Source organism: Schistocerca gregaria, chromosome 3 (genome assembly GCF_023897955.1).
Source record: "Schistocerca gregaria isolate iqSchGreg1 chromosome 3, iqSchGreg1.2, whole genome shotgun sequence".
NCBI lineage: Eukaryota > Metazoa > Arthropoda > Insecta > Orthoptera > Acrididae > Schistocerca > Schistocerca gregaria.
In genome coordinates this window covers 127,903,750-127,918,593 of record NC_064922.1, presented here as the reverse complement: position 1 = coordinate 127,918,593, position 14,844 = coordinate 127,903,750, and the positions used below count along the sequence as shown (strand labels likewise).

The window sequence follows — 14,844 nt, the reverse complement described above, 5'->3', positions numbered from 1 at the left end:
TTGTGACCCATGCTGCTGGGAAATGTAAAAATATAAAATGAAGTAGTATGCAGTGCAACTAAACTTTAAATGCATCACATTTGCAGTTTTCCCTTCTTCCCCCTCCTTGCAATCAGACAGCGTGGAATTGCAGTGGTGGAAATGTGAAGCGAGGCTGAGGGCTTTGCCACCTGGGCCCGGGTATGGTCTGTGAGCCATCTTTAACACTCCTGCGATAAGCAGGTCAAAAAAGAAAGACTAATGCTTCATTGTCTTGTAGTTGTCTCTAGTCTAAATATTAGTTTCATGCAGCTGTCCACGTTAATCAGCCCTGTGCCAGTCTCTTCATCTCTGTGTAATTATTGCAACGTACATTAATTTGAACCTGTTTTCTGTATTTGTGTCTATGTTAGCAAGTTCTAAGGAGCCACAGCAATGGACGTAACGGAACACACCATAAGACAATATCCATTCCATATGAACAATAGGGTGTGCTTGTTTTTATATGAACAGCAGACAAACACACAAAATACTTATTGCTTCTTATTACGTTATCCTTCTCTTTCTCCAAAGGATGACCACAGTACACGTTAAAACTCTACAAACCAACTTTGCTATTTAAGTGATCTTTTGTTAAATGTTTTTGTATTGCCACTGTAGCCTAAATATGAGGTTCATACCTCTTAAACATGTTGCTTCATTAAATAATTTGAGTGTCAACAAATTTTGTGACTGAAGTGGCTACAGGCCAATACTGGCCAGTAAAAGTCATCTGTACAAAGAAATTAATATGCTACGGTGGATATTTAAAATAGCTTAGTCATTCAGGAGATAGAAGAAAAGTTGCTTTGTGTCTCAAAACCAATACCTGCCGTGATATGGATAATTTTAATTGAGGCAAGTAACGTGTACTATTTATGTGACAAGTAATGTGTACTATTCAGTGCTACAGACATTCTTACTGTTGCAGTTCGTTGCGCAATGAATCACCAGTGCTGTTGGAGAATGTTACCCTTGCATAAAAATAACTGTGGTTTAAGCAGACGGGGCACCACCCCATTTCCTATGGATCGTGCACAGTACTTCACTACAATGTTTCATGGGTGATGGACTTGTCAAGGAGGTCCGGTGGCATGGCCTCCCTGTTCACTGGATCTGAGTCTGTTGGATTTCTGGTGATGGGTATATTTATAAGGCGATGATGCAGTAGCCATCAAACTTATTTGGTCAGAGCCAATACTGACATTGTGGCAGGAGTATCTCAGGCCATGTATGTACCCCTCTTATTATTAATAGGTAACCTACATAAATTAATATGATGTCATCCCAATACAAGAGATGCAGTTTGCTGTTGACCTCCCCAGTACTGATCATTACAAGTCAGCATCATTCAGAACACTTTGTGTTGACTGTCCTCTGTTTCAGATTGTCCCACTCTCAGTGACCCCAAATTGTTGACACTGCAATTGCCTGACAAAATGTTGTGTTGCCTGTATGAGGGGATGATTAATTGGTAAATAACACTAATAGTACGTATATTTAAATGCATTATGCAGTATCAGACCCAGATCTGCAAATGTTTACTAAATGTTTTTGAATGTCATTTTTCTTCTACTCATTGTGCTTAGTTACAACAGCCTTTAATTTCATATTACTTAGAAGAAATATGTTACACATTTGAAGTTTACTGTCTCTGTAATGCGTGTTCACGAATCCATGTTAGTTCTGTTTAAAATTTATACCTCAACAATTGCGCAGTACTAGGCACACAGAGCAAAAGAATGCACCTGTTTTTATACTTTCAATCCACCAACCACTGATCAGATACTAAGAAAGATATGAAAATAAAACTTAAGCACCCTTCTTTCAAATGACTGTAACAATAAGGGAACACCACAAAAATCTGGTAACGTTTTCTGGGTATCTTGTTCATGTAACGTAAATTTGTAATAAAATTGAACACTCAAAAGCTTGAAACCAGCTAAAACTATTCCAGTTTACTTCTGGGTTCGTTCAGCAGAACATTCATCCCATCTGCTAACATTATAGAATGTGCTCCTTCATTGTCACAGCACTGCAACAAACAGCACTCTAATGTCTAGGAGTCTCACGAGTGCAATGGGAACACAATGGGCCACCACACCACAGGCCTGTTGCTGGTTTGTGCCCCATTGCAACTCATGACTGCAATTATGCTAAAAAAGGTGGCTACAAGCTTATGAGTGATACTGAAAGGTTGAGATGATTGGGATCTATAGTTGAAAGTTGGCTGAAGTTATTGTGCATCAAGTTCCAACAACAGAATACAATATTGCATTGTATCAACACCACCCCTGCAATGCAAATAACTTAGCTTTTGCTTATAAATTCATAAAACTTTTTTTGCTTGTAGTGCAGTACTTCCACATTGATTTAGCTGTAGGTGCTAAGGCATATAAATTGAATGATGAGCTCAGCTCACAAATGCACATTTCACTATATGAATGGATGGAGCTCCATTTCTCGCAAACAGATTTTAAATGTATTCTAAAACTAAGTAAAGGCAATGTGTGTCACATGGTTGCTGATCTTAGTAAACAACCATGGAAGACTTGACCAAACTCATACAAACAGGAAACACCTCGAGAATACCACAACAAAAATATTAACTTGCAATAATGTAATTCAGAAACTACATGAACAACTGCTGATACTCTTCGCATCTCATACTTGCTCTGTGGCCAAATGCTGTGCCCCAGTATGTATCAGAAGTTGTCAATCCAAGCATGCTGATGTAAAATCCAAGCATGCTGATGTAGAAACTATTACCACTACTAGCCTCGTCTCTTGGACCATCAAATCCACTCCTACATTTTTAGAAATAGTGTTGAAATCCTGCCCTACCAATCCATGAAGATCTCCCACTACTAAACTGCATGGATGACTAAGGTCCTCATCACTGTCGCCATGTCTGGCTGAACAACTTCATAACAACATCCAAAATTAAAAGATAAATGGACACATGACTGGGAAAAAAACCTGCTACAATAATAGTTCCAGAGCTGAAACCTCAACGTTCCAGAATTGAACTAAACTGAAGACAGTGGATGGAACAAAACTGGGTTAATACTGGGCATGGCAACAGCTTCAAACATCTGATTATTTTAAAAATAGCTTACTGTGTTAACTATTTGCCTTTAAGCATGTGAGCAAGAGAAAGTTTAGGAAAAGTTTGAAATTGTGTGTTAAGTTTGTTGGAAGTCACTAGGTGCTCTCATTATGAATCACTGGATAAATCTAAACTGGGTAATTTGCACCCCATTTTAAGCTAGTTCTTCACGCATTTAAATATTTATGACGCCACATCTTCTGAACTACCTCTTGTACAATGATACAATTATTTTAAGTGATATGTGTGGTTACTGTATGCAGTTGCGAATTGAGTAAGTAAAAAAAGTAATAAATTAAAATGTTAACGTGCCTGATGTGGATGTCTTACTGCATGGACAGCAAAAATATGGGAAACAGTAAGCTTTCTTCCCTTTCATCATTCTCTCAGGCATTCAGCAAGTTCCATAGTGTTCAAAATTACGTGTAATCTTTGTTGGATGTTGCTAAGTGCTCTAATACTCAAGTTACTAGCTGAATTAAGTTTGTCTACGTGTGTGCTGTCAGTTATGCTGCCCCAAGACAAGTTTCTAAGTTTAATACTTGTCATTTTTTGCTGAACATTTAACATAAGTTTATACCTCTCAAAAAGCAGATTATGACAGTATTTAAATTTTTAAATTCAGTCAATAATCATGGAAAATATTTAAAATCAAATTTTTGTTGCCCCTATGGTGCAACTGGTACCAGGTTAGCATTTTAGTTACATATACAGTTTGTGAAAATTGTTAATTCTTTTAAAATTTATGGAGTTTGTCTATTACGTCTGTGTCCCTGTTTACATGCAATATGTACACTAAATAAATAATTCAGTGTTTCAGATTCTGAAGAACTGCTAGCAGTAGTTTGGCCCAAAATCATGATGAAAGTGAAAACAATGATTTCACACAGAACAGTTATATATCTAAATACTATAAGATTGGGTAAGCCTCGTTTTCTATATGCTAAGTTAAGATTTTTGTAAGTAGAAATTTTTTGAGATAGTCAAACGCTGTCCCTGTTTCCTCCTCCATCAGTATAAAATCCCGTTTCCGGACATCATCTGCACACAGGAAGGGAAGAGTACAAGACATAATTTCTTTATGAATTTGTGAGGACCATACCTATGCTTGCACAGGAATGAAATCTTCATGTAATTGCTAGGAACATTATACGGTCAAGATTACTATTTTGGCAAATCAAACAGGTATGATAAATTGCAATTATTTTCATGAAATATGTTTCTAGTTTTTCTGGAATTCTGCAGAAAATATTTCAGCTAATGGTATTAGAAAATACGGCCACAGAAAACATAATTATAGAAAACCGGGAAAAGATTTGACGAAGAAAAAGTTGTGACATTAATCACTGAGAAAAACTGATAGAAAACCAATGTTCTAATATCTGAAAAAAGATACAGATCCTCAAGATATATTCCATTCTCTGCTCAAGATGTGGACTGCATGAGAATATTTTCCAAACAGTATGTCAGGCATCAGCATCACGCAAGCTGCATATTAAATGTGAATCGTATCGAAAAATAGTTGGTTTGGTTTCCAACAGATCCCTGCTATTACATATGAAGCAATATCTCTACATATTCATAAAAAATTCAACAGTAAATTGCTAATACATACCTCATGACAGAAATTCTGAACTGTTGTCAGATATTCTTGTAAATCATGGTTTAACCTCTCCAACTCAATTATAACACTTGCATATCTACGCTGAAAATCTTCTGGGATGTGCGTACCAAATGACTTCCTTTTTTCAGCTTCTGTGTTCATGTCCCTAAGCTTTTTAATCTTTGTCTTCTTCACATTCAGTATTTTTGAAAGACGTACCTAGTAACATAAAAAAGCAGAAATCTTCAAATTTTAATAATTACTATTTTATCTCTTAGCAGTGCTATATTTAACCCAGACAGTATATTATTAAGATTGCCTATTATTCTTATTATCTCAGATGTGTAATGGAATCTTTGCATTTGTTCTCCTCCTCATTGGTGGAGCTTCAGTGACAAATTTGAACTACTTGGTTAAACAAGTCTTCATTTTTGCAGATTTCCTTTAAGAAAATTAATCTGCAATATGAGATTATAATTAAATATTTAAAAGTATAACAACTGCAGCAGAAACAAATATGCACAAAAAAGTGACAAGCGCTAGCTTTTGGAACCTGCATTTCTTCATCTGGAAACTGGGAAGATAGACAAGAAAATACCTCTAAGTCATTTCACCCTAATATTTATTAAATAAAGTAATTAATTGTTTACACTAAATACGCTACAAAAGTGGGTATTAGCTAAGTGTATAAATAGAAATAACTAACAAGGAAAATGTTAGACCTGTCATGTTGAATCATGTTTTAATTTCGCTACCCACTGTTAATTAAATCTGCGTAAGTTTGGCATTTACAAGTTTACCCGACAACATAAAATGCAAGTTAGTCAAATTTGAAACAAGTCGTTTTTTGCATGGTTTCCTCACTTAAACTGCCTAGTGCAGAGCCCTGAATTTGTGCTCTACAAGCTGCAGATTCCATAAGTTTGCGGGATGAGCACTAAATCAAATATTGAAATACAACTCTCAATATTCATAGAGAAAATGTAATTACATTTTATCCATAATATTCTTTCAAAACTGGTAAGGACTATATGTTAACAGATACAGGAGTTGGACAAACATGTGGAAACATTGTGAGAAATGCATGCTTGAATATAAATGCAGATGTTAGCCAAGCACAGGTTGCACTGTTGTCTCTGACCATGAACAGCACTCGTGTAATGTGCTCAATTCGTTGGAAGTGTCAGTCATGTTCAGAACAGTGTTCTGTGTAGTGAGTATACGATGTTGATGTTAAGTGAATTCAAATGTGGAAAATCATTAGTACGTGTCTGGTGTGTGCTTCCATAACCAAGGCTGATGAAATGTTTTGTGTTTCAAAATACACTGTGTTGAAGATTCATACTGCATACATGGAAAACAGAAAAACATCATCTGGTAAGTTATAATGCGAAAGAAAGTGTGTTGACTGGTCATGATGTGCAGTCACTGAAGAAGACTGTGAGAGGATGAAATGCAAAAGTGATTACAAAACTGAATGTTCCCATCATGAATCCAGCAAGCACTGCAACAACAGAAAGGCAGCTTCTGAAGCAAGGAATTACAGGGCCAGTAGGAATTGCAAAACCACTCATAGTGATGAAAATGCACCACTCATAGTGCTGTCAATGCCCGTAACAGGATAATGTGGTGCTGAAGCTGTAAAAACTTTAACTTCGGAGCAACAGGAGACAGTCATTTGATTGGGTGAGTGTTGTTTCACATTGTTTCCTATTTCTGGCTCAGTTTACGCCCCAAGATCGAAACGTGGCACAGATTCGTTGATGGTTTGGGCTGCAAGGTTGCATTACTGCCAAGGATTAAATGACAATTTTAGCTGATCAGGTCTATGCCATAATATAATTTGTTCCCACATGATGATACTGCATTCCTAGAAACAGTGCTCACATGGGGTGTCCAGTGCTTGACCTTTTTTTTTTTTCAGTGTCATATTATACTTAGTCCATAACCAATTTCAGTTTATTTTAATCAACAAATAAACATACCAGGATATAATGACAGAATTAAATGTAATTTGAACAAAAAATTGCAGAAAAATTAGAGTGAGATTACGTTGTGCAGGAAAATTACAGAGTCCAGGTTGCAAAGGAAGTAAAACACTATTAATAAACATTGAGATTAAGAGTAATCATCTGGTGGGAGACACAGGCATAGAAACAAAGAACATTATCTATTTCAGGAAAAAGTATACGTTTTACACGAGACCTGAAAATAAAATTCAAATACAATTTGAACAAAATGGTTACAGAAGAAGTAGTAATAGACTAGCCTGATAAGGACACATACTGAACAAAAGTGAAATCACAAGCGGTAGTTTTTAGTGATATAACTACTACCAATCTCAACACTTTCCACGAGTTTTGTCTGCATTCTTCGTTGTCCTCTTGCCTATCTCTGCTCACTTTCTTCTTTCTCTAATTTTCTTTTGAGGACTTTTCAGCTGCCCTTCTCTGTGTTATCCTGCCCTTTCCTCTGTTACCCTTTCCATGTACCACCAAGTGCTTTTCGGAAGCTTTGTGACAGTTACAGATAAAACATGTCCGCAACCCTCTTCGTGAACAGCATGAACAACTATGAGAGAGGCTTCAGTCAATCTTTTGACCAGACTAAAGTTATCAGAGAAACTTTTTTCAAGGCTGGTATTGCCATGGAAGACATTGCAAGCAACCTTGATTAATTTCTTCACATTTTCATGCCCACTCTGTGCCTGTTCATGTTGAGATGTTTGTGATTAAATTTCAGTCAGATGCCCCCTTAACTCTATATCTGCATATTTCCCTATAGTCTGTGGTCAGAGAATTAATGAGAAAAATTTTGTCCAACACATTGCGCATAGAAGCAGACTAGCTTCTAAATAAATATAAATAACAACATTAATTAGCCACAAACTCAGAAAATGGACACAACTTAGAGAGCTCTGGGTCATTGCGACATAGCGAAGATAGATATCTTGGAATTCCAGAATGAGTGCCTTACATTTATGAAGAGTATGGTATCCAAAATTTTGGATAAATTGCCCCTGGCATATTCCATCACAAAGGGCAGTCCATGTTTAGGCCCAGAAGTGGCAATTAACACACACCGTGAGGAAAGACAGGTAGGTGTAGCATTGACACATCTCACTAGCTTAATCACTTTGGTGGTCATGAGGCTGATGCCATTGCCTATGAGTTCCAAAATCTAGTAGAGATCATGTCAAAAAAGTAAATATTCAAAGAATTTGATGGGGATTGTGTTTGCATCAATCAATTCTGGGTGACTGTCATTGAGTTCCGAGAGTTGGCACGTTTTAGCATGCAGTGGTGCAAGGTGGCTGGCAGTGTGTCATTCAGTTGTGGTGTGCCCCAGCAATAAAGTTTTGCTATGAGGCAGGAATACTACTGTTCACTGCATCTCGTACTTTCCTGCAACCTGCACTTCTTTCTTTCTTTCTTTAGAGCAACTTCCATCTCACCACCTCTCTCCTTGACTGCATCCACAGAAAGGCAATAAAGTCTTCCTTGCTTGTGTATAATTGAAAGTATTTTATGCTAAGACCTACAGCAGCTTTGGAAATGTCTGCCAGAGAGGATAGAAATGACTAGAAGAATGACCTCACACCCCATGCCCCAGCCACCTACTCCCACAGCCCCACTCAGTATCTGGCCACCTGCATTAGACTATTCCTGTTGCAGTCTTTAGCTCAATGTTAATTAAACCACGAACTGCTTGTTAGTGTTCTACTTACACTATTTTGTACCTACTACTAAAGGGCTATCATCACTCTTATTCATACTCAATGTAATCAGATCGATTGCTGCTGGCATATACAACAGTATTTTTCAGTATATATACCTATCCTTTTTTCCCCCTAAGGTAAGTCTTTCCGCTCCCGGGATTGGAGTGACTCCTTACCCTTTCCCTTAAAACCCACATCCTTTCGTCTTTCCCTCCCCTCTTTCCTGAAGAAGCAACCGCCGGTTGCAAAAGCTAGAAATTCTGTGTGTGTTAGTGTTTTTTATTTATTGTGCCTATCTACCGGCACTTTCCCGCTTGGTAAGTCTGATACAGCTTGTCTAGAATCGGCCAGGCTGGGCTGCCTGGCTGGCTGCTAGATTAGACTGAAGAAGGGGAGGGGTGGGGAGATGCTGAAACACCAGTAGTGGGCGATTACACAGTACTGAGCTGAGGGTGAACACTAAGAACACTGCGTTGAGCCAAGCAGAAGGCAGTCAAATGCCTCTGTAAAGGATCAAATCAGGCCTTTTCCAGGGTTTTAAGGCAAGCTGCAAAAATTCAAGTTTTCCAGAAAACACACACACACACACACACACACACACACACACACACACACACACACACGAGTTTTCCCTATTTTCCCAGGACACTGAGCACCCTGTCACATTGTTGAAGACTGGTTTTTTGAGCACAAGAATGAATTGTTGAATCTTCCCTTGCCACCACAATCACCAGCTCTCAATATTATCCAGCCTTTGTTGGCTACTTTGGAGAGAAGAGCGTTACCTGAACTTGACACTATTTTGCAGGAAGAATGGCATAACATTCCCTTGAAAACCATGCAGACCTGTATTCTGCGACAACTAGGGGCAGTTTTGAATGTCAACAGTTTTTGTACACTGTAGTAGGCATGGTAATTTATTTGAACATGTGGTCTAGCAGTAGAATTTCTGTTTAGTAATCAAAACATCATGGGTCCCAGGTCAAGCCAGACCACTGATTAAATTTTGAATAAAAATCATCAGAAATGGTGACGAATGATTGGTGTAAGAAGTCACCCTCACTTTGCCAAAGGCCGTGTCAAAGAGAGAGGAGGAGTGCACAGATTTTCAGGGCACTCTCATGCCCTTGGAGTGGGAAACTGCCCCAAAAACAGCGGGAGAATCAGCAGTGATCAACGGCATGAAGATGCAGAAGGCAATGGAAACCACTGCAGTAAAGACACACGGCCTGTAATTGAAAATGTGTCTCTATGTTCTCTCCATTGGCAAAAGATTTATGGGAAGGGACTCAAAAGGTGGAGGTGACAATGAGAAAATTATGGAATAACCAGTGAAGGGTTTACATTTTCTGAGCCTGAGCATGGAATCTCTGCAGTTTGAAAATAGTAGGGAAGCTACAAAATCTGAAAAGCGAAGTGCAAAGGTTCAACCTGGATACAGTGAGGGTCAGTAAAATGAAATGGAAGAAAGATAAGGATTTTCTGGTCACATGACTATAGGGTAATATCAACAGCAACAGAAAAAAATGTTTGTAATGGGAGTATTACTCATCATGAGTAGGAAAGAGGGGCAGAGAGAGAGATACTGTTGTTCTCATCAGATCTGGCAGCAAACCACCGATGATGATGATGATGATGATGATGACGACGATGACGATGATGATGATGGTTTGGGTATACATGCTGACGTCACAAGCGGAAGATGAAGAAGGGAAAGTATATGAGGATATTAAACAGTATGTAAAGGGAGATGGAAATTTAATGAGTATGGTGGATTGGAATGAAGTTGTAGGAGAAGGAAAGAAGGAAGTGATACAGAAGAATACAGACTAGGCAGTTCCGCACTAAATTTCATATGGTAGTAGTGAATCTCTTTTCAAGAATTACAAGAGGAGGAGATGAGGTATACTTGGAAAAGATCTGGAGACATAAGAAGATTCCATCTGGATTACATCATGGTCAGACAGAGGTTCCAGAATCAGAGATATTGGATTCTAAGGTGTATGCAACAGCAGATACAGACTCTGATCATAATTTAGTAATGATGAAGAATACACAGAAATGTAAGAGAATGGAAGAATCAGGATGGAAGGAAGTGGGATACTGAAGAAGTGAGTATTGATGAGATGTGTTTTAAATTTGCGAAGAATGTGGATACTCCAGGAGTACTCCAGTAGGCAGTTCAGCTGAAAGGTGTGGACAGCTGTAAAAAGGCCAATTACAGATGTGGACAGTAAGACATAGGTATAAGAAAGGTAACTCCATAGAAACATTGTGTATCAGAAACAATGAAGTACAAAAACGTTCAATGAAAGACATAAATACAACATTATAAATCACTTAGGACTGAAATGAAAAGAAAGTGCAGGGCAGCCAAGGCAAAATGGCTGAAGGAAAAATGTGAAAAAATCAGAAAAGAAATGATGATAAGGACTGACTCAGCATACAGAAAAGTCAAAACAACCTTCAGCGAAATTAAAAGCAAGGTAGCAACATGAAGAGTGGAATGGGAATTCCACTGTTATATGCAGAGGGAGGAGTGGATAGGTAGGAGAGGTACACTGAAGGCCTCTTAAGAGGGTGGACTTGTCCGATGATTTTATACACAACGGCAAATCAGAAAGTCTTTGCCCCAGTTTTTTTAGGCAAATCACAGCTCTTAATATGAAGCCCAGATATCCATTCCCATGTTGGATCTTTCTTGGTTTATGCCAGCCTTATCTGCCATAGCTCTAATGCTGCTGTCAGTTGTTAAAGATGGCAGTTGTGCTTCACATGTCCACAGCATTTGAGAACTGCGAGATGCTGGTGATGAGAGTTGAACAAAGGTCACAAAGTCCTGCATGACAGTGAGTGGTCGGGGAGGCTGTTCATCACTGACTGACATTTCCCGCTTGGATGCAATGGTGAAAGCACATCAGTGTGCACACATCACGGCTATTTCCTGGAGCTTGGTATATTGTACAGGGTGCCTGAGGCATCATTCACAAGTCCCTAGCATACTGTAAGATTTCATGTTGGTGGACGCCTAAGAAGTTGGATAACATGAGAGGTAAGCAAGTGATGTATTTACTGAATCATCTGGAATGGTACTCCAAGGAGGTTGAAGATTTCCTGAACCACAGTGTCACTGGCGATGAATAGCGGATACTACATTTCGTACCAGAATCCAAGCAGCAGAGCATGGTGTTGAAACATCTGGGTTCACCTAAGACAAAAAAATTCTGTTCAGTACCATCTGATGGGAAAGTGATATTAATGACCTTCTGAGACAGCTGTGGACTGCTTCCACCATCAATGCTGACAGTTATTGTTCCACATTGTCATGTAGGAGGGTTGCCATCAGGCAAAGGCACCAAGAGGTTCTTGATGTGGACAGCGCGATTCTGCTCCATGACAATGCAATACTACATGTGGCAATCAGAACTGTCAAAAAGCTTGGCATTTCACAAGGAGATTCTGAAGTACTTACCATACAGTCCAGACCTCACCCCCTACTGATTTCCATGTTTTTGGACTGCTTCAGAAGTTCCTGGCAAGACAGCGATTCACAAAAAATGAAGCAAGGACAGAATTCTAAACGGTGGTTCCATAGTCAGTCGGACAAATTCTACCACAAAAGCATTTCAAATATAGTGATTCGATGTGACAAATGTGTGTGTATGGGGACTACGTTGAATAATAATGCAAGGTACAGCTTACTTTGACCAATAAACAGTAGGGGGCAAAGACTCCTGATTTGCCCTTGTAAGGAAGACGTAGGGCTCCAGTATTAAAGTTGGAATTTATAAATGCTCTGGATGACTTGAGAGCAAATAAAGCAGGTGGGGTGGGGTGGGTAACATTCCATCAGTATTTCTGAAATCCTTTGGGGAAATGCCAACCAAATGACTATTCAAGTTGATGTATAGAATCAATGAGACTGGTGACATATCAGTGACTTAAAATGTCACTCACACTTGTAATTGCGGTGATAGGAAGGGCAGATAGATGCAAAAACTACAGCTTAGTCAGCTTAACATCTATGCATCCAAGCTGCTGACAAGAACAATACAGAAAAATGGAATAGAAAATTGAGGATATGTTAGATGGCAATCAGATTGGCTTTAGTAAAGGTAAAGGCATCAGAGAGGCAGTTCTGATTTTGCACTTCATAATGGAAGCAAGACTAAAGAAAAAGCAAGATACACTCACAATATTTGTTGATCGAGAAAAAGGGTTCAGTAATGCGAAATGGTGCAAGATGGCCAAAATTTTGAGAAAAATGGGAGTAAGCTATATGGAAAGGTGGGTGATACACAATATGTGCAAGATCTACGAAGAAGAAATAATAATATTTGAGACCAAGAACAAAGTGCTCAGATTGAAAAGGGTGTAAGACTGGGATGCAGTCTTTTGCCTCTTCTGTTCAATCTACACTTCAAAGAAACAATGATAAAAATAAAAGAAAGGTTCAAGAATGGGATTAAAATTCAGGGTGAAAGGAAATCAAATAAGATCTTCAGCAAAAGTGCAGAAAACTTACAGGGTATATTCCATGAAATGGTCAGTCCAAAATCTGGATTAAGAGTAAATTGGAAAAAGACAAAAGTATTTAAAAGTAACAGCATTGAAAACAGCAGAAGCTTAATATCAGAAATGATGATCATGAAGTAGATGAAGATAAGGAATTTTACTACTTTGAAGCAAAATAGCCAGCCAATGGCAGAGGAAGCAAGGGTGACATAGAAAGCAGACTAGTGCAGGCAAAGAGGGCATTCTTTGCCAAGAGAAGTGTACTGATGTCCAACACAGGGTTTAATTTGAAGGTGAAAATTCTAAGAATGTATTTTTGGAGCACAGCATTGTATACTAGTGAATCTTGGACAGTGGGCATTGTATGCTAGTGAATCATGGCCAGCGAGAAACCCAAACAGAAAAGAACAACATTTGAGATGTGGTGCTAAAGAAGAATGTTGAGAATCAGGCTGTCTGCTAAGATAAGGACTGAATTGGTTCATCGCAGAATTGGCCAAGAAAGCAACATAAGGAAACCACTGACATGAAGAAGGGACAGGATGACAGGATGTGTTAAGACATCAGGGATTTACTTCCGAGAAGGATAAAAACTATTGGTAAGACTGAGATTGGCATGTACCCAGCAAATAATTGGGGATGAAGGCTGAATATGGGCGATTTCATCTCAAGAGTGAATGTGTTAAATCACTATTTCAAAGTTTGCTGAAGTTCCACATGATCTCTCCAAAACTAAGATATTTTGATTTTCTGATGATCTGTTAAAATGCTACAGACCTCTCTAAACGAGAATATTTTCGAAAATGTTGTAACAAAAGGGAAAATTGTAATAAAGATAGAGATATCAATTAATTTTCAATAAATACTATTTGTTCCCAATGCTATGAGACATGCTTAATACATATATACTTCTGAGCTTTTCCATTTTTTTTGGGGGGGGGGGGGGGGGAGATTAACTATTTTGCGAATTTCAGAATTATGAATAGTCACAGGACATTAACTGTCTTGAGAAATGATAAATGGAACAACTGCTGTCAGCTATGACATTAATGCATGAAATTCTTAAACTGTCAAAATATTTGTACATGAAGATCAAAGATATGAAATTTTTTGGTCATTTAGAAATTATTTTCTCTAAATACTACTTCCTAAATGTTCTAGAAATATACTTGTCTGTACAAAACATGAGAATTTTTTTAGGTAGACCTAGCTCTACTCTCAAGATAAAAAAATCAAGGACACTTAAATATTTAAATTGATCACAGATTTTAAGTAAATGTCGCACAAAACTGGTATTTATGAATCAAAATTATTATTTTACAACATTATAAGTTAGTGGGAAAACAATTCATAATTTTTTCGAAAGCATTTTATAACAAAAATGAGATACAGAATATTTATACCAGTTTTTCTTTTTATATTATTCACAAATTATTAATGTCTTCATGATTTCACTTCTTCGTGGCTTTCCATGAATTAAATTTGCGTACAGTGTAACAATCAACATTGCACCGTTGAAAAGAGTTCACCCCCCCCCCCCCCTTCTCCCCAAATCTGCTTCTCATTGAACTTGTATAGGCGAGTTGAATTAGCACATGGACAAGGACGATCCAACAAGAGCAGTACTTGGAAAATGGGAACTGCACAGTGATCTTTTCATGATGGCCTTTTGAAAGCATTAGCAGGACGATGAGGTGTCATAAAGGAGATAGTTTTATCTTGCAGCTCACGAGACACACTTATTATCTGTCCCACCTACCAGCGATTGTCATGAACACAAGAAATGAAGTGGCTTACTACAGAGTCTTTTAGTAATTCCTACCACAGGCTTCATTAGCACACCACACTTTTTTCTCTCTTTTTTAAATGGAATTCCTTTAA

At 38.1% G+C, this 14,844-nt stretch overlaps 1 protein-coding gene across 4 annotated transcripts in view; it reads right to left on the bottom strand.

Moving 5' to 3' along the window:
• The window catches only part of LOC126356265 (protein lin-9 homolog), a 132,796-nt gene that overhangs the window by 18,908 nt on the left and 99,044 nt on the right, over nt 1-14,844 (bottom strand). For all 4 annotated transcript variants that reach the window (XM_050007107.1, XM_050007108.1, XM_050007109.1 and 1 more), the window contains exon 7: nt 4,743-4,949. In XM_050007107.1, the coding sequence (XP_049863064.1) occupies nt 4,743-4,949 (207 nt within the window). The remainder of the gene's footprint in view (nt 1-4,742; nt 4,950-14,844) is intronic.